Source organism: Dendrobium catenatum, unplaced genomic scaffold (assembly GCF_001605985.2).
Source record: "Dendrobium catenatum unplaced genomic scaffold, ASM160598v2 fragScaff_scaffold_1409, whole genome shotgun sequence".
NCBI lineage: Eukaryota > Viridiplantae > Streptophyta > Magnoliopsida > Asparagales > Orchidaceae > Dendrobium > Dendrobium catenatum.
This window is the reverse complement of record NW_021319871.1, coordinates 671,947-698,787: the sequence shown is the minus strand read 5'-3', so window position 1 is coordinate 698,787 and position 26,841 is coordinate 671,947. Positions and strand designations below refer to the sequence as shown.

At 35.2% G+C, this 26,841-nt stretch overlaps 1 protein-coding gene across 3 annotated transcripts in view; it reads left to right on the top strand.

Annotated features, from left to right (window-relative positions):
* Positions 1 to 26,841, top strand: part of LOC110105865 (TNF receptor-associated factor homolog 1a-like) — an 81,653-nt gene that overhangs the window by 21,053 nt on the left and 33,759 nt on the right. For all 3 annotated transcript variants that reach the window (XM_028699902.1, XM_028699903.1, XM_028699901.1), the window contains exons 3-9: positions 875 to 986; positions 1,944 to 2,032; positions 2,120 to 2,188; positions 2,298 to 2,427; positions 10,900 to 11,058; positions 11,216 to 11,576; positions 21,060 to 21,169. In XM_028699902.1, coding sequence (XP_028555735.1) covers positions 875 to 986; positions 1,944 to 2,032; positions 2,120 to 2,188; positions 2,298 to 2,427; positions 10,900 to 11,058; positions 11,216 to 11,576; positions 21,060 to 21,169 — 1,030 coding nt within the window. The remainder of the gene's footprint in view (positions 1 to 874; positions 987 to 1,943; positions 2,033 to 2,119; positions 2,189 to 2,297; positions 2,428 to 10,899; positions 11,059 to 11,215; positions 11,577 to 21,059; positions 21,170 to 26,841) is intronic.

The following is a 26,841-nucleotide window of genomic DNA, read 5'->3' as shown; positions in this document are numbered from 1 at the left end:
TCTCTTTCATTGTTCTTATTCTACTAAATATATTAATTTTGGCTTTGTGAGCTTTCTTTATTTTAGACAGATTTATTATAATTGGACTTTTAATACAGACACAATGGCGAAAAATGATTCATGTAGTCGACCCCACGAAGTGGGACAAAGGCTTGATGTTGTTGTTGTTGGACTTTTATTTGCAATTTTAATTTTTGCGACTCATTAATTTTTTGGTTTTAATTTGTAGCTATTTTTTTAAGATTTAATCAACCATGGAATTATCATTTGATTCAAAATTATCGTATTTTTAATTGATATCAAAATAAAGTGAGTATTTGTTTAATTAGTTCTCAATTTTGTTTTATGTGATTTACGTCTACTGCATTATTTAATTGCATAGAAATCCTATATTTTAGATGTTGTGAACCAAAGGGGAATGGTACTTGTGGATCAAATTGGCAGGCGTACTATTATATTTGTTAATTGTGCTATAGTTAATTTGTGATGTAATGCTATGTTATGCACTTATTAACTCAGTATCCCCTTAATTTGACTGCTTTGTAAAATTGCAACATTCTCTTTATTATTTTTCTACTATTGAACTGATGAAATGTAATTTGCTCTGGCTACTCATTCTATATATTTGTTTTGTATCTGTAGATGATTTATTATGAATTTAAATTCTTAAATCTATTCTTAAAATTGAAATATTGGCTGGTGAGTTCATTTTCAAATGGCTCAGGAGAACAAGTTTTGTCTTCTTTTTGTGTTGGTTTATTTTTTTCACTGTCTTTGATTCTTTTCATGTTAAAATTTATCAATAACTTTCCAATGTGGATCATAGTTTCTTTCCCCTTTCGAAATGATTTACTAACAATTATTGTTTTTTCAGGACCCAGACCTTCTGAGCTTTATGGGAAATTTACTTGGAAGATTGAAAATTATTCACAAATAAACAAACGTGAATTGCGAAGTAATCCCTTTGAAGTTGGTGGTTATAAGTGGTAAGTGTACTGCTAAATTTGACGTTCTTGCCAAAAGGGTCATCATTATTTTCTAGGCATGCACCGGTGTGTTTAAGTCATATATTAGCTTTCACATATGCTGCATGCAGCATGCGGCATTTTATCATATTTAAATTAATGCAATTATGAGGTTGTGAAGCTTATAACTTGATTAGGATTTTTAAATCGTTTATCAGGTGTGAATGTGAGTTGTTATCGCCTATTAGGTAAGTGTGGTACTTTATAGTAGGTAGTGTAAATTATCGATAAAAATAACAAACTGGTACTGGGCGAGAAATTGATGCGTGTTTCCATTTCAATTGTAATATTGCTTTCTAATTGTATCTTCTTTGTCATAGGAAAATATTGATATAAGTTTAAATATATAATTACAAATGATTGAACTAGCTTGGCTAATTAGGAGTTGAATGTCTAGTTGAGCAATATTTAATTGACATTCCTTGTAACTGATTCTCTGAAACAAGGAAACCATGCTGATGTGTCTTGGCCCTCCAGCACCTGGGTACTTGTATGTGAATTCAATTCTATTTAGGACGGAATTTTCTTTTCTATACTGTTAAGAATTTTTTTTTTTGGAAAATTATTTTACTGAGTGTTAAGCTTCTATGGCACAATTTTGTAATGATTTTTACAAATTATTTTTCTGCATTTCTTTTGCAATTTTGGCGCACCTTTCATTGTAATTGTTCAATATTATTTATGAGGTTATATTGCTCAACTAGTTATTATTTCATGGCATCTTGTAGTTCCATGCTTCGAGAAGTCCTTGGTGAATAATTTTATTACTTGCAAGGCATCTATTGTATAGTTTACTCAATTTTGATATTGTTTACGTTCCTTTTATCATAAGACATATATCAGCAAGTGTGTTGCAAGTGTTTTCTTCGAACTAAGCATGTAACCTGTTTTATATCGATTTCTTCAATTTCTTTGCAGGTATATTTTAATATATCCACAGGGATGTGATGTATGCAACCATCTATCTCTGTTTCTTTGTGTTGCTAATCATGACAAGCTTCTTCCTGGTTTGTGTTCACTTTATTTTTTATTTTTTTGAAAAGTGACAATTTTTAATGTTTTACTGTCTTTCTTTTTTGTGAATTTGCTGACAGGATGGAGTCATTTTGCACAGTTTACAATATCTGTTGTAAATAAGGATCCAAACTTTTCCAAGTTCTCTGGTTAGTTGGATTGATTAGTAACCTCTTAAAATTTGATGCCTCTTGATAGTTTTTTCAGATTTAGTTTTTTCAATAAATTGATTTTTATACTTGTATATGAGCTTGCTAGATACTTTGCACCGTTTCTGGAAGAAAGAGCATGACTGGGGTTGGAAAAAATTTATGGAACTCACTAAGGTGGAAGATGGATTTGTAAATAATGAGACTCTTCTCATCAAAGCTCAAGTTCAAGTAATTAGGTATCAGTTTATAAACTTAGGCCAACTATGCTATGTTTGATATTCGATTACTTTCAGTCTATTTAAAACATTAGCAAGTTCCACTCCTTGGAAAAAATGTAGACACTATTTTTTATGGCTAGGTTATGTTTTGTAGATTCTTTTAGAAGTTGTCCTAGGGGAAACATGTGTGAACCATTTTGCTTTTAAATATTTTATTAGCTTTCTTGCACGTTAAAGAAAAGTTTCTTAATTATATGTACATAGAAATCAAGAACTCATATATATATATATATCAAGTTAAAAATGAGCTTTAATGTTGGTAGAGTTTGAGTAGATAGATTGTCCTCAGCCTCATGTTATGTCTTGCACACAATTAGTTAGAACAAAAAGTTCAGTAGGCCAATCCAAGTATTTTTGTAGGAGGACCCTCCAATGCTCAAGTAAGTGGAAAGGTAAAATAAGAGTCATACCCTGGCCAAATTTCTCTGAAAATTTCAGCACTAAGCCTGCTAGACATGGTGACTTTTAACCATTTACAATTCAATATGTATGACCCTAGCAATTACATAAATAATTAATATCCATCAAACCAATTTAAAGCTACTTAGTCCAAAAATCATACACAAATTCGTCCACCAAATATAATAAAACAAATTATTTTAACCATTCATTTCTGAAGGAATTTGCGCAGATAAATATAACATGCACTAATAAAGAAGCCACATAAAATTTTATAATCTATTTGCTAACATCTGATCTCCAACTTTTGCTTATTCTCCATATTAATGAATTTCTTAATCTTCAAGGATATGAACACTTTTTTAAAAAGTAATAATATATAGTAGGGTGAGCAGGAAGCTCTATATCTAGTGCTAAACTTAAGCATACATGTTAATATGGAAGAGGTCCAATTTCATAATCATTTATCCATTCTATAAACAAGTATCTTCAATATCAATTAATTATAGAGAAAATGACCAAAATGGTCCCTAACTTTTTTAGGGACCAATTTGGTTTCTTAATTCTTTAAAATGGTAGATTTTCTGCCCTAACATTCAATGTTGGAGTTAATAATATTAAATGTAAAGATATTTTAGATAATTTTTAATTAAATATTTATTTAATATAGAGTTAAAGGACCAAATTGGTCCCTCAAAAGAGTTGGAGATTATTGTGATCCCTCATAAAGAATTGATGACCATTTGATTCATGAACCAATGTAGCATGCACTAGTGAGATGTATTCCTCCATGATAAAATCCCAATTTTAAATGATGATAGCTTATACTATAAAAAAAGTTGTACAATGATGTCTCATTTGTTATTAGGCATGTCCATCATCTCCGAATGAACTTGTTAGTTCTACGTGTTTGTCAGCTGTAATCGAAACCAATTGAACCCACTGATATGATAGAGATGGCTTGTTGCCTACTGTAATTAGCTATTGTCAGCAATATACATACCAATTTTACATATCAATTTATATAAATTATAATGAATGCTATCTCTTACAGTTCATCACCATTTGTAGTATCATCGATAAATTTATTAGGAAATATAATTCCGCATGATTAAAGTTTAAATTTATCTAACAAGAATTGTTATCTTGACTAAATATAATATCATGCAATTCACCAATCATAATAATTATAGAGTCTTCAATACATTCATATTTATATAGATAGGTTCTATTTACTTTGTATTTTTGAAATTTTATGTAATCATGATATTCATATGAAAATCCCCACTGTTAGTATATGAAGTGTTCTTTTTCATTCTTAAGTAATTATTTTTCGAGATACAACTATTAAAAACAAATTTTAAAATTTGGAAAACTTTAGACTTATTCCAAGCATGTAACATTTTAATCCATATTTTGATCAAATTTAGAACTATACCTTCTCTCATAATTTTGATTCTTGCTATACCTAAGATAATTATGCATAAAAGAATTTTAAGGAAATTTAGCGTTTAGGTCTACCTCAACTCCAAGCTCTAGATGTGGAGGATGGAAAATCCAAGTACGAGTTCCCATTAATAGCATCTAAAGTTAATGCATTGTTTGCTTCAACTTGTGTCTTCATTAGTCCTTCCCTTGCTTGCTCTCTTGATCTCTCGCTCACTCAAGAAGAACAATTGAAGAAGAGGGAGAGAGGAAAGAATTCAAAGCGGTGTTGAAGGAGGGCTCCTCACCAAAATTGCATGTCACTGATCATGGAACATTTCCCCCTTTCCCTCTCTCTCGATCTTATTGTTTGACACTCATTTTCTCTAATTTACTTGCTTTCCTTTTTGGACTATTTGGTTAACTAATTTCTTGTCATCGCCCTATATTATATTGCTTTGCCTTCTTGTGTTGCTCAACATTTCTCTGTCTCTCAATCATGATCTTTCTCTCATCCCCCTCTATAGCTCTCATTTGCTTTGACCTCATCTTGAACAAGGATTTAAAAGGTTGGGGGTTAGTTCGCCTATTGCCTCAATTGAGGTGGTGGGGTTTAGGTCATGTTGGGCCATGGGTCCCACTCCTCCCCTAAATTGTCATTATTTTTTTCCTATACAACATCAAATTTTATTTAAAGTCTAAGTTAGAGAAAAAATTCCAAAAAACTATTTATAACTACATTATTTAATGACAAAATATTTCTAATAATAACGACTTCAAAAATTTTCTTAGCTGGTATTTAGTAGTCATAAAAAAATATAAAAGCAGTCTTTTGTCAAAAAGTATAACTAGTTAATTAATTAAATTTATGAAATTTTATACTAATATTTTGAGTACTCAAGTTATGACATTTTTCTCATCTTATTAGAATTGCATTTTTGAAATATGACTTACCAAATTTTTTTTCTTGAGCACTAATCCTGCATGCAAACACTCAATCATCTAAGGCAATGATTTAGATTTGTTGGCCTGAAAAACTTTATCTTTAAAAAAATTAAATATACGCATGACACTATAGGTTTAAGATACTTGCCTTCCCAGTTACCCTATAAAATTAAAGTTCAGGTTGCTATCGAACAATTACTTGCCGCTCGATACAGCTATACCATGTAATTGAAAGTTAGCTTTTAGCTATCACATAATTCATGAGCATTTCAACCCAAACCGTCCATTAAACTAACAAATGCATTTTTATTAAGTAGTTTGATGCAATGTTTAAAATTGCGTATTCGGGTATTGAGGCGTTTTTATTCGTGAGGCGAGGCGTAAGCCTCAAGGCGTTTTGAGACGTAAGCCTCAAAGTCAAAAGATTGCGTAAACATAAAATGTTAAATTTTTTATATACTAATGAGTAAATAATATAAAACATAAAAAAACATAAGATATGAAGTGAAATCAAAATAACCCAATAATAAGACAACATGAAATATAGTTCAACTCAAAATTCTATCTTTCCCAAATCCTAGTATTCTTTTCATTAACATATAATTTCAATTTCCAAAAATAAATAGCAATGACATATCAAATAAGAACTCATAAGTCATCAGTACTGTCATCATTAAGGGGTTATTCATTTGAATCATCATTATGAGGAACTGCTCTCTCCCCTTCCTCCTCTCCTATATAATCCAATGTCAGGCATTTACTTCAAGATTTATGTAAGTTTTAATATATATAGCGTGAGGCGTAAGCCTCATGCCAGTGAGGCGAGGCAGGCCTCAACCAAGTTGAGGCGCAAGCCTCATAAAAAAACTCGAGGCATAAGCTTCGAGGCGTTTTTTACTGGAATTGCGCAAAGGCGGGCTTCAAGGCGAGCCTCATATTGCGCAATTTTAAACCATGGCTTGATGTAAACTCGATGAAATTGCTAAAGCTTTTCAATTATGTTACACAATTTGCAACTGATCATATTGGTACAACACTTACATCAAATGAGGGTTTTAAAAAGATGGGCTTGTAGTTGGGTCAATGGTGATAATTTTCTTAAAACAAAATAAGATTTATTATCATTCAATAAAAAATGTAGAGCACAAAGCAATACCAAAGCATTTTTAGATCAAAAGAATTAGATAAAATATATCGACAATGCCAATGGAAGGAAAATCCCTAGTGGGGGCACATTAAAACCATCAAACTTGGAGCCTATCATATTTTATAGAGTGATGATAGGCTTTTTTTTTATTTTTTCCATCATAGCATAGAAAATTTAGAACTTTTTTGTCCGTTAGCTTTTTTGTTCAAATAAATGCTAATATCAATGAAAAAAAAAAGAAGCTTGGATCAACTACATCCCTAACATCAAGAAGACCATCAGAAGAAATAAGAAAAAAAATCTGAGAGATTGGATCATTAATCATGAGAGTTTGCATTAGAGTTAGGCTAGCAACCTTGGAAGGCATTGATTCCGGGACAAGATCCAAAGTGATTCTAAGTTTTGAGTGCATATCAAATTAGAAGTAGATTAAATTGCCACAATTTATTAAAAGATAAGATTTTGTCAGATCAAAGATCCCCACTGCAATCCATAATTACTTGGGAGGTTTTCACTATTCTCTATATGGCCTCAAGCATTCTAAGAATTTGTGAACACATATTTTGCAAGAAAAATAATAAGGGAGAATTCATTATACTTAACCCTCTGCTAGTGGCCATTTGATGTGGAGCCAATCAAATTTTTTTTTTCAAAAGGGGAACATACATCTAATTCATCTATTATAACCTTAGCCCTGATGGCTTGGATAGCTTAATAATAGCAACATAAACTTGAAGCGATTTACCAAAAAATGAGTGTAGTGAAGTACAAAATATCTTGGTTGAAATAATGAATCCGTAGATGTGGAACATCAACCTAAACTAGGGTGACAGAAGGTCATAGAGAATTAAAATAAAGTATCCATTTTAACATACACATTAGGAACCTATCCACATGGTATATTCTTTGATAGAGGTTCGTGCTAATAGCACTAAAGTATTATCAAATTACGGCTCCAATATTAAATCACAATACTTGATTATCTAGTAGACAAGTTTTCTTACAGGTGTTGAGCTCAAAGAAAAAAGTTCTGTTTATGTTGCGGGAGTAATGAAAGGTATCAAGATGGAATAATGTGATGATCTCATGATGATGTCATTACTAAAGAATATATCTATTTCTTGATGAGGTACTTTCAAGTTTTTAATAGCAAAAGTTGGCTAAACTTGAAGTTTGTAATGAGGAAGGTTTCCAATAGGTGTTTTGGTACAGCTAGGTTATTCATTGATCCAGCTCTTTTAATTGTAAAGGGCCTTTTTCTTTCTTGAAAAAGGAAAATCCAGACAGTTGTTATGCAAATATTATAGTGCATATTATGACTACTAGATTTTTTTTGCTAGACATCATTCTTTGCTATACTGCAAGAGCTTTCATCCTTTCTATCGAATACGATAGGTATGCATTTTCATTTTAATCTTCTAGGATGTTATTAGAAGTATTATTAGTTCAATTGTCTTTTTTTTTCACAAATAGAAAAGGGATATATTGACACAATGTAATTTGTTTTTCTTTATTGGTGGCAATTCCAATGTAATTGTGATTTCATGTATCTTATTCATTAATTAGTTATAAAATTTTACTTTCCAAAAAAAAAAAAACCTCAAAAGAAATGACCTTTTATAATTTGTTTTTCAGTAAGTTGTGATTTTTATAGCTCTTCTAAACTTATTAATTGATAGAGTAATAACAATACCTAAAAAAGTGAACTCTCTAGCCTTTCATCAACTCTTTTCAAAAAAACTCCTCAATGTTTCTTACCGAGGATTAATCTATAATTATAGGAAGACCCATTTAGCTACACAAAATACTAATGATAGATTAAGGTTTAGTTTGGGACAACTTTCTTATTGCTTCGCAAAGCAACTTTTTGCTCACAAAAATTTTCTATTTTACTAGAAAGCTGCTTTAAAAAGCAACAAAATGTTGTCCCAAATGAAGCCTAAGTAATGCTGCACTATCAGAGTGTTGATTTTAGCATCCTTGATTGATCTATTGGAATTAATGATGAACTATTTTTATGACCATATTGATTGCCCCTTAATTTGGATTCTTTAATAAGAGTTCAAAATTATTTTTTCTTTTTAGCTCAAATAGATTACTATGTATTATTGTGTATCTTTTTTTGTAAGTTTGGTGGTGATTTCATTATGACTTTTCAAATGTACTTTTTTGAATTTGAGTCTCCTTTACTATAAGCAATTCTTAAAGACTAGCTTAAACATTCTCTTGGATTTGAGAACTGAGAGCTTTCAAATTGGTCCCATTGCTTATATCATGTGTTTTACCAAATCTCAAGTCGTTCATCCGAAATTCTTTCTAGAGCTTTGATGTTTTCAAATTTCAATTTAAAATAATTATGATGTGAGCGTTGCGATGTTTTTGAAGTTCTATCAATCCAAGCCCCCTTTAGTTGAAAACCATCTTAGAGCTTTGCGATGATCTTAGGATGGAATAACTTGATTTAATGGTTAAAAGATGTCGATAAGGTGATGTTCAGCCCAAAAGAGCCAACCTAATACATCAAAAAGTTTGAATGGGACCATTGCCCACATGGTTGTAGTGCATGCTCCATGGGATACCTCCTTAATAGCCACTAGGAGTTTTGGAAATGCTCTTATGCAATTTTCACTTCTAAACATATATCTTAATTAGTTTTGTTAGTTCAATGAAGGAAATTTAGATTTGTACTTGGATGATCTTCGTGCAATCATACAATAATAGGAGGACAAAGATGCATAATTTTCTCTCTTATACCTCTTGATTATATCATGATTTTTATGTGCTTCTTTTAATTGACCTTGATGATGTGCATGGCATTATTAAGTTTCAACATAAATCCGACCTTGCATTTCAAGTCATCATTGACATCTTTTTTAAAGCCATTGCTATTGATCCATTATTCGATTTAGATCTCCATCAGCATTAAGCCTTGAGCCTAGGCCTTCGTTAATCTCTTCGTTATTGTTATGGACAGTCCAACAAAGATCTTAGAGGTAGCACAATAGAGGAACTTCGTACTCTTCATTGAGGGGCATTTTATCTGGCATGGATCTTAGAGGTGATGACTTATCTATCCATTATACGTTTAGCAAATGTACCAAAATGTCCTTCATCTAAATTCATACAAGTATACCTAAGGACTTGTGTAAGACTCTCTCTCAAATTTTCATCTTTTAGGAGAACCTTACTTGTAGTAATTTCAGCTCTTATTCACCTTCTACTTTAGTAATTGACTTGAATGTTGGAGGGACTTAGTTGAAACAAAATTCATGGGATGGCCCAATAACCTTTTGATTTAGCTATTTGTGTGTGATGGAGGGCATCCGACTCGTGACAATCCATCACACGCACTTATACACACACACGTATATATGTATTTATATTACAAGATTCTTTAATTAGATGTATGGATTTCTCCCCTAAATTCTTGCTATGAAAGAATAAAACTCTGTTTTTTTTTTTTCTTGTAGTATCATTCTTAGTCTAAAATTAAATTAATTGCTATCTATTGTTAATGGTAGGACTTATGATTTTTTTATTAGTTTGACTGATTGCAATTTATTTGAATTTTATTGGATGTGATTTCTTTTCTTTGTTACAACTCAAACGAAAGATTTTTCTATTCTGTTTAAAGTTAGCTTTTTTTAACCATTTTAAGTTTTTTATTATATTTTATTGTTTTATTGTACAAGACAATATTATAATGAAATTGAAACAAAAAAATCCTATGTCAGGCTCAGGCCGTGGAAAACCAACCCAGATTGTTTTTATTAGTTGGTTGCTTATAAGCTTGAATCTTTGACTGGATGACTCGTTGTGAAGATAATTTGTATATGGATATGGAGATTCATAAATATCCTAATAAATATGTCCATTTGCAGTATGATCTACTTGCTGGATGATGCAATTATGGATAGTCAATCTAGTGGCAGAGCATGCCTTATAGAAATTTTTTTGTAAATGTACTATGCATATAAAGTGTACTAGTGAAGTTTTAAGCTCTTTTCATAGTTTTGTTTATGCGATAAGTGAGGGATTGCAAATCTGAGAATGATTTAGCCTTGCCCTTGATTAGTGGACATTGGCTTTCCTTCCTCGTCGATCTGGCTTTTTAGTTTGTCTATATGCTCCAAATGAAATCTAAAACTACTAAAGATACGAGGATGCAAATATAAGGAATGGGTTCATGAAGTTTTGCATACCCATATACAAAAGAGCTGATGCCATATGGTTGTGGACTGCTTTACCGTCATTCATGATTTTTTTTTTTATTGTTTTGGAACATATATTACATGTTTTTTCTCTTCCAAACCTATCATTCACTGCCAAATTTAGTAAATAGCTTTATAATTTGATATAAAGTTCTCTTTTTTAATCTCAAAGTATAATTTTCGATGTCAATAATGGTTTTGAAGCTGCTAGCTTTAGCTTCTATACGATGATTGCTTTCTTTGAATGACAATCCCATAATACCTTTCCTTAATTGAATCCACTTCTGCATTTTGTTGTTTGAGGGAGAAAGCACACCGCCCCTTTCGTTGCCTTGACTACCAATACAGAAGAGAATTACTTCGGGTATATCTATCAAATGTAGAGCAAATTTGTCGGCGCTTTTTTGAAGACAGGAAAAACAAACTCAATAAATTGATTGATGATAAAGTGAGATGGTCGAGGTAGATCCTGTCCCTTCAGTTTGATTTCACTTTATCTTCTGTTATTTCTTAAGTTTTGAGCTAAGAATAGTTTTGCTTGTAAGTTCACTTTTTTAATGCCAGCTTAATGCTTGTTAAAGTATAATCCTTTGATTAAATCTTCGTTTGTTGTTTTCAGTTTCTGTTCCTTCTGGTTAGGGATTGACCAAAATTCAAGACGATGCATATCAAGGGACAAGTTAGACACAATATTGAGAGTAATTGTGAAACACTTTTTCGTAGAGAAGGAAGTTACTTCTACCTTAGTTATGGATTCCCTTTATAGTGGTCTGAAGGCTCTTGAATACCAAAGCGAGAATAAGAAAGAAAGAAAGAGGATAGAAATGGAGGAATCAGCTGTTCCAATGGTTCGAGTTGATAAAGATATGTTTGTTTTGGCTGATGATGTCATATCATTGCTCGATAGGGTGGCATCAGAACCCTTGCCTGTAATGTCTTTGCCTCCTAAAGATGGAAAGGTTTCCCAGAATCGTACTAAGGTTAGATGACTTGTTACTTCACTTTGGCATGGGTTTGTAGCATCTAGTTCTCTTGAACCCACATTTCACTAAATTTTTAGTTAAATTTGTCGATGTAGTGATTGATATGATAGGACTCTCAAACCTAGATAAACATTATTGTTTTTGCTTTTATATTTTGTTAAATCCTTTTCTTTTAATATGTCGGCACTTCTGGTGGCCTTGTTAGCTGTTTACTTTGTTTCTCTTTAGCCATGGACTGTTTAGCGTATTGTCAAATGATGCTGCTTCATGCAGTCTAATTTTACTAAATTTATAGTTTGTTCTTGTAGCTGTGACATAATTTCTCAGGAAATATAAGTTCACAATCAATTGATCATAAGAAAATGCACTATTTTCCTAAAATAATAAATTTAAAATAACTATCTATTACCCTCTTTTATTCCTTCCTTGCCCTTTGCAAAATCCGTCTCTTTGCCTTGGGAAAAGAATAGACGAAGGGCTTTTAATCATGAGATGGGATATTAGAATTAAAATTTATTTGTAGTTATTTCTCCAATCTATTAAGCCTTGGAATTAATTTTATTCTATTCGAGCAATTAGGACTAACCATTAGATTCCAAGTTTCTTGGTCCGTATAAGTTATTCTCCATAAGATATTGCAAGGAGGGATAGTGATACTGATTCTTCTTAAATGGCTTGTTAATTGAGTCTTTGTAATGCTTCTCTACATATTTTGGTTTAGTGACCTTTCTTCATCAGTTTTCTTTCTAGTAATTACCTTATTAAAGAAAAAATTTGCACATATTGACATCATGCCTGTCTAAAACACGCCAACTATAAAATCATGGATAATTTAAATTTCATTTAAAAAACTTTAATTCAATTATATTCATCAAATGATGAATTAGATGCGAAAACTGATTTACAATTATAATAACATTCCACATCTGATTTTTCTGAATTTGATGTTTCATGAAAACCTACAATAGAATATATTGATTAATGTAATCAACTATTTGAATTTTAAGTTTATATTGAGATTATATCTGAGGATAAACCTCAACCTGAATTTGAAATTGAATATATCTTATATGTTGAAGATGTTAGATCAAGTGAGTAACTTGTTTAGTTGATTCTTTTGGCATTATTGTCTAATATTATTCCCATGATGAATGATCAAATCGATACGAATTTTACTCATAAAATGATTCAAGGTACATCAGCATATTCTTTTATATATTAATGATTTTTTATCTTTAAGAGAATGGGAAACTCTATCTTTGAATTTAAAGATACATAATTCATGTCAATTAATCTTTAAATTTATTTAAAGAGGGTGTATCCATTTTTAGGACAAATTATTTTTGTTTTATTTTCCATCTATCAAAAGAAAATTTATGGATTCTAATAAATATAAAATTTTCTTGACATTTTTACTCTTTAGGAATTAATTATAGTTTATCCATAAGTAAAAATATAAATAATTTAACATAATATATTATTACGTTATCCATTAATCATGCATAATTTGTGAGAAAGTGTTTGCAAGAAACTTCTCAACCCTGACAATTATACACTAATGTAGATTTGAATTGCAAATTTTTGGAATTCATACAAGGATATAAACTAATTTGGTATAAACTCTAAACCGTTTGCTCATGAATTTTTATGAAATTAACTTCCAATTAATTTCATACAATGTGTAGGGATGAATACTTAACAATTTGGAAATCTAATTTTTTTTTTTATTATTTGTGTAGTTTTCCATGCACTTGGTTTAACCTTATATCATTAACCATTAATCAATGCTTTAATTTCTTCTCTTTTAAATTCTTTTGCTGGGATTCTTGCCCTACACATTTTTTGCATTGTATTCAAATTTTTGTTAATTTTGCGCTATAGATTATAATAGTTGATGAGAACTTGTCCATTAATGATGACGATTATCAATGATATCTCATGCACTAACATGATAAGGCTGAATTTGATGACTCATCGATTTTGATGTAGGAAGTTAATAATTATGTGCATATTTGTTTGATTTGAGCAATTCATGTAAGTTGGATTTTTTCAAGCTGAATAGAATTACGTTGATTCTCCTCCAGCTTCTTCTTCCATCTCTTTCTTTGACTTTTGAGGGTTTATTCAGTGGCCTTCCTTGCCGACCTGTCTAGTTGATACCTTATGTGGCTTTTAGTTTTGTAATTCCTTATTTTGCCAAGTCTTCAACATTTTTTTTTCTATGTTGGCTGGATTGTGATAGGAAATACTTGAAATCAAGTGTTTCCTAGCCCAAATCAGTAGAAACCAGCAATCAAACTGCTGTTTACAGCAGGAAAACAGCAGCCAACAGAGTGAAAAAAAGGGAAAACAGAGGGAAAACTTAAGAGAAAACACACCAAAATACTTGATATTAATGGTAGATATAAGAAAAACAACAACGATACAAGAGATCATCTATTCGATAGGAGGATCACACTCTCCCAATCTCTAGAAAACAATCTAGAGCCCTAGCCACAAGAGATACCCAAGTGAACTTTCAGAAAATTTCACCTGCCCTAACCCTAGCTTTTCCCCCTTAATGCATGACATTCAAAATTAATACAAAAGGACCTAATTGCCCTTGCCGCCCCCCTTTTGGCTCCAAGATTGAATTTGAATATCAAGTGGACCCCACCCCTTCCTCTCTCCTATGTGCCGCCGGCCCCCTCCTGCTGTAAACATGCTGAACCGGCCCAAGGGACTGGGCCGGCTGGACCGATCCATAGAGGACTAGTCTAACATTACCGCCCTCCCAAAGAACCACCTTGTCGTCAAGGTGGAAGTCCGGGAACTGTCGTTTCATCCGCTCGTATGGTTCCCACGTGGCCTCGTAGTCAGGGAGGTTATTCCATTTAATCAGGACTTTTGTAGCTCCATCTGCTTTCTGACGAATCTCCATAAGCTCCAAAGGTTCTAATATCATTTCCATCTCATCAGCTAGTGTCCCTGGTAACTCCGAACTGGTAACATAATCTCCAATGGCTCTCCTCAGCTGGGATACATGGAAAACGGGGTGGATCGTCGCCGTAGGTGGTAGCTTCAAGCGATATGCCACGACTCCAATTTTCTCCAACACTTCATAAGGACCGAAATACCTTGGAGCAAGCTTCTCATTTCTTCGGTTGGCGACCGTTTTCTGTCGATATGGACGGAGTTTCAAAAACACCATCTCGCCCACTTCAAACTGAATGTCCTTTCGATGCCCATCAGCTTGTTTCTTCATAATCTGTTGAGCTCTCAACAGATGTCTTTTTAAATCTTCAAGTATCTTATCCATCTCCTCCAAGTACTCATCTACTAAAGAAACTGGAGTACTGCTACTCCCAAAATGCACCAAGTGGGGTGGGTCCCTTCCGTACAACACCTTGAACGGGGTCATCTTAGGAGCTAAATGAAATGAGGTATTGTACCAATACTCGGCCCATGATAGCCATTTAGCCCATAGCTTAGGTGTCTCTAACGCAAAGCATCTCAAATAAGTCTCCAAGCTCCGGTTGACTACTTTTGTTTGACCATTCGTTTGTGGGTGGTAAGCAGTACTCCTTTTCAGCACAGTCCCCTGCAGTCTGAACAATTCTTTCCAGAAATGGCTGAGGAACACTTTATCCTTGTCTGACACTATCGCTTCTGGTACCCCGTGTAATTTGACTATCTCCCTGATGAATGTTGACACTACTGTCACCGCAGTGTTTGGACGGCGTTGAGGAATGAAGTGAGCATACTTGCTCAATCTATCCACCACCACCAAAATCACAGTGAATCCCTTAGAGCGGGGTAGCCCATCAATGAAGTCCATAGATACCTCCTCCAAGACTAGACCTGGTAAAGCCAATGGCTTCAATAACCCCCCTGGTGACATAGCAAGATACTTATTCCTTTGGCAAACCTCGCACCTAGATACCATCTCTTCCACATCCTTATGCATACCTTTCCAGTACAGCTCTGCCGCCAGTCTCCTGTAGGTCTTTAGCACCCCTGAATGACCTCCCACTATAGTCCCATGGACTCCTGGAGCAAATGTGGAATGTGAATTGATGTTTTGGGCAACACAAACCTCCCCTGGTGCAACAATCTCTCCCCCTCCATTGAGTACCATGGATGGCTGCCCTCTTCCTTTAGTAAGTCAGCCCTGATCTTGCCTAGTTCTTCATACCTGACACTCTCCTCCTTGATGGCTTCCCAGTCCAATATCATTGGGACTGATACAACCATTGTCTGCAGCTCCCCCATGCACCTCTGTCAACATGCGTTGTTCCAGCAAATATTTCAGGCTCCGTTGGTTGGTCCTGACGATGAAATGTCTCCCGAGTAAGTCGGGGCACCACTTTTGGATGGCCAAAACGATTGCCATTAATTCCCTTTCATAGGCAGATTTCAGTCGGGCTCTTGCGGTCAATACCTGACTGAAATAGGCAATGGGCCTGTGATTCTGCATCAACACTGCTCCTAATCCATTCCCTGATGCATCTGTCTCAACTATGAAGACCTGAGTAAAATCTGGCAAAGCTAAGACCGGGACTGTGGTCATAGCTTTTTTCAACTTCTTGAATGCTGTCGTGGCTGCCTCCCCCCATAGGAACCCATCTTTCTTCAACTGCTCAGTGAGTGGCCATGCTATAGCGCTGTATCCCTTCACAAATCTTCTATAGTACCCTGTAAGCCCTAGGAATCCCCTCAACTCCTTCGGATTTTTAGGCAGTGGCCTCTTCCTTGGATACCACGTACCCCAAGTACTCCACACTGGCTTGTGCGAAGCAGCACTTCTTCAAGTTAGCCCTCAACTGGTGCTCCTGTAGAACCTCTAACACCTTCTTCAAATGCCCCCAATGCTCCTTCTCTGTTCTGCTATACACTAGGATGTCATCGAAGAATACCAAAACAAATCGCCTGAGATACTGTTTGAAGATCTTATTCATGAGTGTCTTAAACGTGGCTGGGGCATTGGTGAGGCCAAAGGGCATCACTAGGAACTCATAGTGGCCCTCATGAGTTCTAAAAGCGGTCTTGGGCGCATCTTCTTTCTTCATTCGAATATGATGATACTCTGATTTCAAGTCGATCTTGCTGAAGATCACTGTTCCACTCAATTCATCTAACAGCTCATCAATCACTGGTATAGGAAACTTATCAAGTACAGTTTCTTTGTTGAGTGCGCGGTAGTCTACACAGAACCGCCAGCTGCTATCTTTTTTCTTCACCAATAGAACAGGACTAGAGAACGGGTTAGTGTTGGGCCTGATGATCCCTGCTTCCAGCATTTCTCTGGTCAACTTTTTTATTTTGTCTTTCTAAAATTGAGGGTAACGATAAGGTCGTACGCTGACAGGTGACACTCCCTCCCTCAATGTGATGGCATGCTCCTGCTCCCTGGGTGGTGGCAACCCTAGAGGTGGTTGAAAAACATCATAGAATTCCTGGATCAAAAGTTGTACATAGAGGGGTATGTCTCCCCCTTCCTCCAAACTCACTCCCTCCAATCTGTGTATTTCCACCAAATAGCCTTCCCCTTCCTCCTGAATTGTCTTGATTAGGGATTTGAGAGAAACACCTGCCTTGGTCAATCCCGCATCACCTCGAATCACCCTCTTCCTTCCTCCCTTCACCAACTCCATCCTCAGAGTACTCCAATTGATCTTGGTTTTCCCCAAGGTCTGTAACCACTTCATCCCTTGGATGACATCCGTACTCCCCAATTCTAGGGGAAGGAAGACTTCCTTCACTTGGATACCTTGGATCTTCAGCACCACCCCTCTACAGACTCCTCTTCCCATTTCTATCTTTCCCGTGCCCATCATCACCCATAGCCCCCTGTATCTACTAACTCCATCCACAGTAGCTCCACAATCTTGGTGGAAATGAAATTGTGGGTGGCCCCACTATCGATCAACACCACAACTTCACGGTCAGCTATTTCTCCTTTCACCTTCATAGTGTGACTCAGAGTGAATCCCACTATGAAGTTAAGAGAGACTTCTGCCACATCCAGATGCAGCTTTTCCTCCTCCACCTCAAATCCGCTCCCTCCTCCCTATTCTTCTTCCTCGTCTTCACAAACGAGGAGAACTTGAAGAGTTCGATCCTTGCACTTATGCCCTGGCATGTATTTTTCATCACATTAGAAACACAGCCATTTTGTTCGCTTCTTGCATTTCCTTCTCAGTAAGCTTCTTGAACTGCCCCCCATTGCCTCCTCCTGTTGCTTTTTCTTTCGGAACTTCTTTCATCCCTCCTGTGGACGCTCCCTTGGAGGCTAGGTGGGTAGTCGTCCACCTGTAAGTGCCTCCTGAGCTGCTATCCTAGCTCCCTTCTCCAGATTCTTTTGATTTTCGACCAGTTGTGCAAGCTTCATGGTCTCTCCCAGGTCCCTGGGCATCAGGACCTTCACCGCTGCTCTAATATCTGCCTTTAACCCCTTCATGAAGTTCCCCTCCAGCACAGTATCGGACAAGCGCTCTACTCTGCTGGCCAGATGCTCAAATCTCTCTCGGTAGTCGATCCGCCACAGACCCCTCCTGCACTTGGGCTAAGAACTGCTCGTAGAAGTCTCCTCCCCGGTCGGTTTGGAAACGCTCTATCAAACTGTCCTTGAATTCTTCCCAGCTCCGGATAGGTCTCCTCTGATCTCTCCACTGGTACCAAGAGAGTGCCTTCCCTTCCAGACATAAGCCCGCTGCAGATAATTTCTCCTCCTCCGTTAATCCGTTAACGGCAAAGTACCTCTCCACCTTGTAAATCCACCCATAGGGATCCTCCCCTTCAAAAATAGGCATTTTTAATTTCCTCACCTTCTGATCCCCACCATTTCCCCTTAATCCACCATAATTTCTCCTCTCCCATGTGCCTGCTCCCCCCCCCCTCCCATGTCTCCCGATCTTCCCTTGCTCTACCATGCCCCCATCCCCCTTCAATATCCCCTCTCCGATCTTCAAAAACAGCCTCCCGGCGTCCATAATAACCCCCCTGGTGCTCCCAACTAGCACCTCTTGACTCCACGCCTCCATAGCCTTGCCTTGCCCCATATCTTCCTCCTCTCTCCTCCCTCTGGAAAAGTTCCAGATGAGGTCTTCCCCTACTCCCTTCCACGATTTCCACTTCCTCCTCCTCCTGATGGATTTCAGAGTTGGTGTTTTTCGCTTCAGGCCCTTTTGCATCAGACGCCGCCGATTGAGTTTGAAACTCCAATATCTTCTTCATCATATCCCATAGATAGGCCACTTGCCCCTCCATGGAAGAAATTCTTTCTTCCACGGTCTCCTTGATTTGATTCATCTCTCCTTCAAGCCTCTCCTCCAAAGCATCCACCTTCTTAGCCGCCATCTCCTACGGTTTGAAATTTTCGAAATATCTCTAGATCTGGAAAAAAAATTCAGCAATTTCTTCTTTGCCGGCACAAATTTCAGCCGCTGAAATTTGTCAAAAGCAGCCTACGATTGGTCCCAAGACTTGCTTTGACACCAATTTGATAGGAAATACTTGAAATCAAGTGTTTCCTAGCCCAAATCAGTAGAAAACAGCAACCAAACTGCTGTTTACACCAGGAAAACAGCAGCCAACAGAGGGAAAACAGAGGGAAAACTTGAGAGAAAACACACCAAAATACTTGATATTAATGGTAGATGTAAGAAAAATAGCAACAATACAAGAGATCCTCTATTCGAGAGGAGGATCGCACTCTCCCAATCTCTAGAAAACAATCTAGAGCCCTAGCCACAAGAGAAACCCAAGAGAACTTTCAGAAAATTTCACCTGCCCTAACCATAGTTTTTCCCCCTTAATGCATGAAATTCAAAATTAATACAAAAGGACCTAATTGCCCTTGCCGCCCCCCTTTTGGCTCAAAGATTGAATTTGAATATCAAGTGGACCCCACCACTTCCTCTCTCCTATGTGCCCCCCTCCTGCTTTAAACATGCCAAACCGGCCCAAGGGACTGGGCCGGCTGGACTGGTCCATAGAGGACCGGTCTAACAGATTGAATCTTCTTGGTTATTTAAAAAAAAATAATTTGTCCCTTTTTCTAATTTTTTAAAGGATTATTAATGGAAAATCTTTATTGGAGTTTATGATTATAAATAGCGGGATCTGGGGCCTGCACAAAAAGAAAAAAAGACGCTGATGCGTGAATTAAATTTTTAGTTGATTTGCTTTTTCTTCTTCTTTAAAAATTCAATTCCTTGATCATGCGAGAGACTTGAAGAGCTCTGGGTGAGGTTATCTTTTGGTAGAAGTGAGTGGCTTACTTCTTTTTGGTAAAATTTTCCTTTTATTTTTCTTCGTCAATATTTTTTTATTCATATAAGAGTTTGATTAATTGCAATCAATTTGATTTATTTAGGTTAAAAAAAAATTGTGAACTTAGAACATTTGGGTGACCTTCTTGATCCTTAAATTTTAGCCATTATTACTAGAAAACACTCATTATATTTTTATTTGAATTGATCTTCATAATGTTTTCAGTATGAATAATTGTCATGATCAAGCTTTGGTGAACTAAGAATTTCGTGCTTGTTGAGTGATGTTGCATCTCATATTGGATGTGTTAGAAATCCAATCCTAAGACACCCTACCTCATATGCTAAGATGGAGAATATTGGGGAAATAATGAATTTTAGTACGTGATTGTTGCAACCAAAGTTCAGGGGATACCTTAATCGAGTACGTATGATTGCAAACCATATCTTTTCATTTTCTGTCAAATAGTCAAGTGCTCATGCTAAATGTATCTTTTGCTCATAGAAAGCGCAGATAGTTACGAATTCATTCAAATATTTGCATTTCTTGGAGCAACAACTTTTCCCGTGCATTACTAGAAATTTCATTGTTTCATAAAGAAACGTCTATTTGATTAAACATTTGTTGACTTGCATTCCTTTTCTCATTTCTGATTTTCATAGGAAGTCTTTATATCTACGGTCTCTCCATTTCTGTTTTCTGCTCTCATGTGCTACTGTTTTGTCGATGTTCTGTTATATTTTTTATTTTTTTTCTCTTAATGACTAAAGCTGTCTCTAATGAAATTATCACTGCATTGATTGGATTCTTTGGGTGGTTATTCTGATCACATACACATGCCTAACTGTTTGAATGGCATCATCACCTCAAAATGTACAGTTCCTCATCCCTGAAAAGATGCATTTTCTTTTTAAAAATATGAGGGACGGTATGTTTGGCCAGGAAATGCTCTACTACGTCAAATATAGGGCCTCGCTTGTGTTTCAATCCATTGTTGGTCGCATTGTTTTTAATAGCTGCTTCTGCATAATTAATCTTTGGAGTTTTTGAAAGAAGAAGATAATAACTATGCATGAGTAATATGTTAGATATGCTTCTGTTTATTCCGTTAACAATTAAGTTGGGAGAGCCTTGTGGTTATGATCTTATGGAAAGTTGTATCTTTTCTGCTTTCCTGCCATTTGTGTTCATAAATAACGGTTGTTGAAATATGATATTGATATATAGGAGGGAAGTTCTTCTGATGATTTTAATGATTCCATTGAACGTGATGAGAGGCGCCTTACAGAGCTGGGTCGTAGAACTGTTGAAATTTTTGTTCTAGCTCATATATTTAGGTATCCATCCTCATACTTTTACTCATTTTCTACACTGAATGCCCATAGTTATTTTGTTGCATCTTGCAAGAGTTAAGAGTGTTGGTTAACTTTGAGCTATGTTTTGTATTTATTTTTTATTACATGTACCTCTAAGCATTCTATTGTCATAAATAGCAGCTAGCTTGGAAATTCTTGGGATTGCAAAATTGGCCATCCATCATTGGTAATGTGTGAACCTCAGGAGTTGGAAATGCCTCTTAGGTTTTTATGGAAATAAATGCGTGTAAGCTAGAGAATGTCTTCCTTTATTTTCAATGTAATGAGTATTTTCAATTGATAGAATTTACCAATTATAATCTTGAATCCTGTTGTATAAATGATGTGAAACCAACATGCGCAGGAGCTCATTAAGGATCTTAAGAATAAATTGGCAATGTAATTCCACTCAATAACTTATTGCAATAACAAGGAAATTCAATAAAGAACCTTAGTTTTCCACTTGCTTAGGCGAAGGAGCACATGTAGATTAACCAAATCTTGTAGATAAACAAAAATAGTAGCAATACGAAGAGCTATTAACTAACAATCCACAATTTAATAATGAGAGTTTCACCTCGGGGATTGATCACTCAACTCCACTAGGCTTTGGCGAGAGAAGATTATCCACATTAGAATCGAGGTCACTCCGAGGAAGCAGGAACCTAGGATCGTCGTTCTTGGATAGGTGGTCGGAGTGGTGGAGGATGATTGTCGTCCAATGATGATCCAACGTCCCTTTGACCTTTGCTCGTCGATCACGTCAACTAAGGTGTAATGGAAACGGTCGAAGTATTCTTCAATGGCGTCGTCGAAATGAAAGCCCACGTCAAAGAATGGTGATTGGATGATGTGGACCTGATCTCGATCGTCATGCACAAATCCAAAGTTCCATTCAGGTTCCGCTATGCATTCTCGCCAAGGGTTGAAGGAGTACCCATGGGGAAAGGAGGTGGAAGGACGTCGTCTTCTTCTTCTCTTGGCTTCCAAATTCACAACGGAGGGAGAAATGAGAGGGGCGGCCAAGGTAGAGAGAGAGGGGGCGGGTGGCTTGGGTGAAGGGATTTAGGTTAGATGAGGGGAGAATGAGGTTTACTCAAATCTGAAATTAATTTCAGATTTTGAGTAAATTTGGAGTGAAACAATTTGAAATTGATTTTAAAAATCAAATAGAATTGAGGATTAATGGGCATTTAATGGAGCCCATCAAGAGGGGGCCGGCGGGTCCAATAGAGAGAGGGAGGGGGTTATTTCAAAACCTAAAATTAATTTCAGGTTTTGAATGAAATAGGGGAAAGATTAATTGGAAATTGATTTCAAATTCATGTGTAATCAAGGCATTAATTGGTGGCTTGAATGGGGCTCCATTCAAGGTGAGGCCGGTGGCATGGAGAGAGGGGAGGAGGGAGATTAGGGATTGGTCGTTTACCTTCCCATCATGTTGATGTCACATAGGATAAAAAAATAGTGATTCCACATGTCATGAAATTTGGATTGGATCAAATTCAAAACTTTTCTTTTTAGGAATTTTGCAAATATGGTAAGTTTTTGAATTTCAAATTTTGAAATTTAAAAAAAAAATTGGTAACTCCTTTATTTATTGCTAGGACACAATCAAGGAGCTATTATGATGATTGACATCTTCATCATGGCTTGGGGCAAGGTGGTGGCCGGCGGCCAAAGGAGGAAGAGGGGGCTTGCCGTCGGGTTTGGGGATTTCTTGATGGAGCTTGGGTTGTAGTGGAGGAAGCTAGTGGGTAAAGCGGTGGATGATTGGATCTCGGGTAGGGCTTGGCGTGGGGAGGAAAACAAGAGTTGGAGAAGAAAACAATAAGATAAAATAAACCACGAGTCGAGGACGCTTCCAACGACTGGCGGGTATTGCTTTTGCCCTCACCTTGGGCTTTTCCTAGAACTCACACAGAGATTAGGAGAGTTGAACTCACTAAGAGATCAAGAAAATATGAACTCACAAAGAGAAGAATTTTATTTTCAATAATCATCATCATCCCTCTCCAAGAGGAGGGAGAAGGCTTAAATAGCCGAATACATGAAGAAAAATAAAAATACACAATTGCCCTTCCGGCAAACACATGACGAGGCCCTTAAGCAAGGGCATAAACGGAAAGAAATACAAAAGACTCATAAAACATAAAATAAAATATATCAAATACAATAATAATAAATAGTAGATCGTGGCCGTAAATCATTGATCTTCTGATGTCCTCATCAATAAATAGAAGAGCAAGACTCTTAATTAAATACACAAAATTCAAATTATTATTTGTACTTTTATTTCTGTGATTTATTCTTAGTCCAAAATCCCCTTTAACAGTTGTTGGTTTCCTCCCCAAACTCCACTACTTGCTTTTGGTGTCTACCTCTTGCTATAGCAGGCCATCTCCTATTTGTTGTCCCACCTATCGTCCTCTACTTCTCGGTTTCCCTTGCTTGAATTTCATTTGCAATCGCCTCAATTGCCACGGGAAGAAATTTACTCCAGAGAAGGAAAAATTTTTCCTTCTTTTAAATAAAAATGGCCTACATTAGTATTTGTTGACCTATCAAATGATCCTAATTGAACTATTGTAGATGAGTACCAAAACTCTTAATTTTCATTGTAATTAAATGGAAGAAATTAACTTATTTTGTCCCAGATTATGAAATACCATTCTTAAAGGAAAAGGGAAGTTGGACCGCTTTATTGGCCCCATTCCAAGTGGAGATGATCTTAATTTTGCCATATGAGATTTATTAATTATGTCATGGCTATGGAATTCAATAATATTACAAGTCACCGGAATCTACTTGTTATTAACCACAGCCATCTATGTTCTGGATGTGGTATAAAATATACATATTCCTAGGTGCGCCTAGTCTTTTGATTATAGATAAAAGTTCATTCCACCAACTCACCAAGCAAGTGAAACTTTGATTATAGAGTACTATACCAAAATAAATGATCAATAGTTCTGACTTGATTTTTACTGGTGTGTCAAAATAGGAGGCCTTGTAGATGTTGCAATAATGCAGACTTTTGTAGAAGGAGAAATAATTATGGATTTTTAGTTGGAGTAGATGCTAAATATGACCAAATGCGCATTCAACTACTTAGAAAAGTGTCCCTTTTTAACTAAATGAAACATAGAAGTGAAGAAGGGAGATACGGTTTTATGTTAGAGACATTATCTTTTAGTGAAAATGTTGGTTTACCTGCTTTCCCAACTTGAATTCTACTAATAATATCCCCATCCATTTTACCTTCACTTTGAACAATAGATTCAAGATATCTAAAACTTGTGCTTTTGTTAATGATATGATCGCCCAAAGTCACAGTCGCCTCACTAGATCTATTATACTAAAATTACACTCCATATATTCTTTTTTAGATCTACTTTAACGAAAACCTTTAGACTCTAAGGTTGGCCTCCAAGGTTCAAGTTTACCTTCAATTCTCTCGCTAATCTTATCAAGAAGAAGAATATCATTAGGCAAAAGCATACACCTGGGTACATCCTCTTGCAAATGTCTAGTAAGAACATCCATGACTATTGCAAAAAGATATGGGCTTAAAAATAATTCTTGATATAATCCAACTGAAATAGAAAAATACTTGGCCAAATCACCTTGTGTTTGAACACAAGTAACAACTTATGCATACATATCCTTAATGGCTTGAATATAAGCATTATTCCCCTTTCTTTTCTAGAACTCTCTAGGGCACTTATCTTGGAACTTTATCACATGCTTTCTTTAAATGAATAAATATCATGTGTAGATCCTCCTTATTCTCTTTATAATTCTCCATCAAACCTCTCAATAAATGTATAGCCCCTCTAACTTCTGTTTTACTAATACGCCGATAAAAATAAAAATTTTTATTTTTATTTAGGGTGCTAAGGTTTTTAATGCTCTAATCGTGTTCTCACAATTTTCATTGAGATGCTTATCAAAATATCTCATCCACTTTAGTTGAATATTATCTTCTAATAACAACACTTTTTTCTCTTCATCCTTAATGCACTTTAATTGAACTAAATCATCGTTTATCTTTTTGCTTGACTTACATATACATATGCCTATCGATCTCCTTAATATCTAATATATTATATAAATCATTAAAAACTAATTTATTTACATCGCATATTATTTTCTTAGACTCTTTATAGGCCTTGTTATATCGTTTCCAATGTTCCAAGCTTTTACACTTAAGCTATTAAGTTTTTAATTTTTGATCTTTTCTTGCATATTTTAATTCCACCACCAATTATTTTTATTATTATGAGCTTTTTCTTTGGATACTCTAAACACATTCTTTGCAGCATTCTTAATATTAATAGCTATTTTTTTCACATAACATTATCTTCCTCATGTACTATCAAATTCTTAAGATTTTGAATCTTACTTTCAAAAATATTTTATTAGTATTGTTTAAATGCCCTAATTTAATATTGGACAATATTTTTTATTTTTTTTTTATTTTTTTTATTCCAATCATTCATCTTAACATCCAAAACAAATAAGCAATGTTCAATACATGACATTTCACTCGAAATGACTTTACAATCTTTACAATCTAAACGATCTATTTTTCTTATAAGAAAATAATCAATTTGAGTTTTACAATATCCATTCATTTAAGTGATGAAATGCTCTTCTTTTCTTAAATAAAGTATTAGCAATTACAAAATCATAACTGGAGGAAAATCTAATACGGTTCCATCACCTTTATTAGTTGCTCAAACCCATAGTCACCATGAATGCTTTTAAAGTTTTCTACCTCTCTACTAACATGACCATTTAAATCTCCTCCAAAAAAAATTCTTTCTTCAAAATATATTTTGCACAAAAAAATATATTTTGCATTAATTTTTCTAAGTTGTTACAAAATTTTAATTTTGAACACATGTGAAATCTATTTGAGGAGTATAAGCACTTATAGTATTAATAATCTTAGCTTTAAAAACAATCTTTAAAGCTATAATTATATCTTCAATTCTATTAATTTTTACAATATTATACTTCAAACTCTTAACTATAATCATTACCTATTTCATCTGTAATACGAATCCTACTTGAATACTATTGTTTAATCCTAAACTATCTTCTTAACTTTCTCTCCAATCCATTTAGTTTTCTGAATATATAGAATATTTATCATTATATGAATTATAATATTTATTAATTTTATTAATTTACCTCTAAGAGCACATATATTCCAAGTCCTATCATAATTCTAGTTTCATGGATTTGCTTCTTTGCTCACATCTGTCCATGATATGTGAACCCTTGTTTATTTAAAATTGGACCTGGGTGCCGGTGCATCGACTCTTGCACACATCTTGTTGTATTTACAGTATTTAGCGTATCGCTTCTAGAGAATGTTCTAGCATTAACATAATGTATTAAATGATTCATGTCATGATTATTCAACAAGTTCTATGCTAGTTTTTGGACTACCTAACCCAACCATCCACTTTTCTCATCCAGGGCTTAGGACTTGACAACGACAATGTTAATCTCTCATATTATTATCTTTTCTAAAAATTAACAATTTTATGGCCAAGATTGTCTTCAGGGGAAGCTTTGGAATGAGGACAAATTTAATTTTCTTACACTTATATCCCAATCACCCAACCAACCCAAAAAGTCAG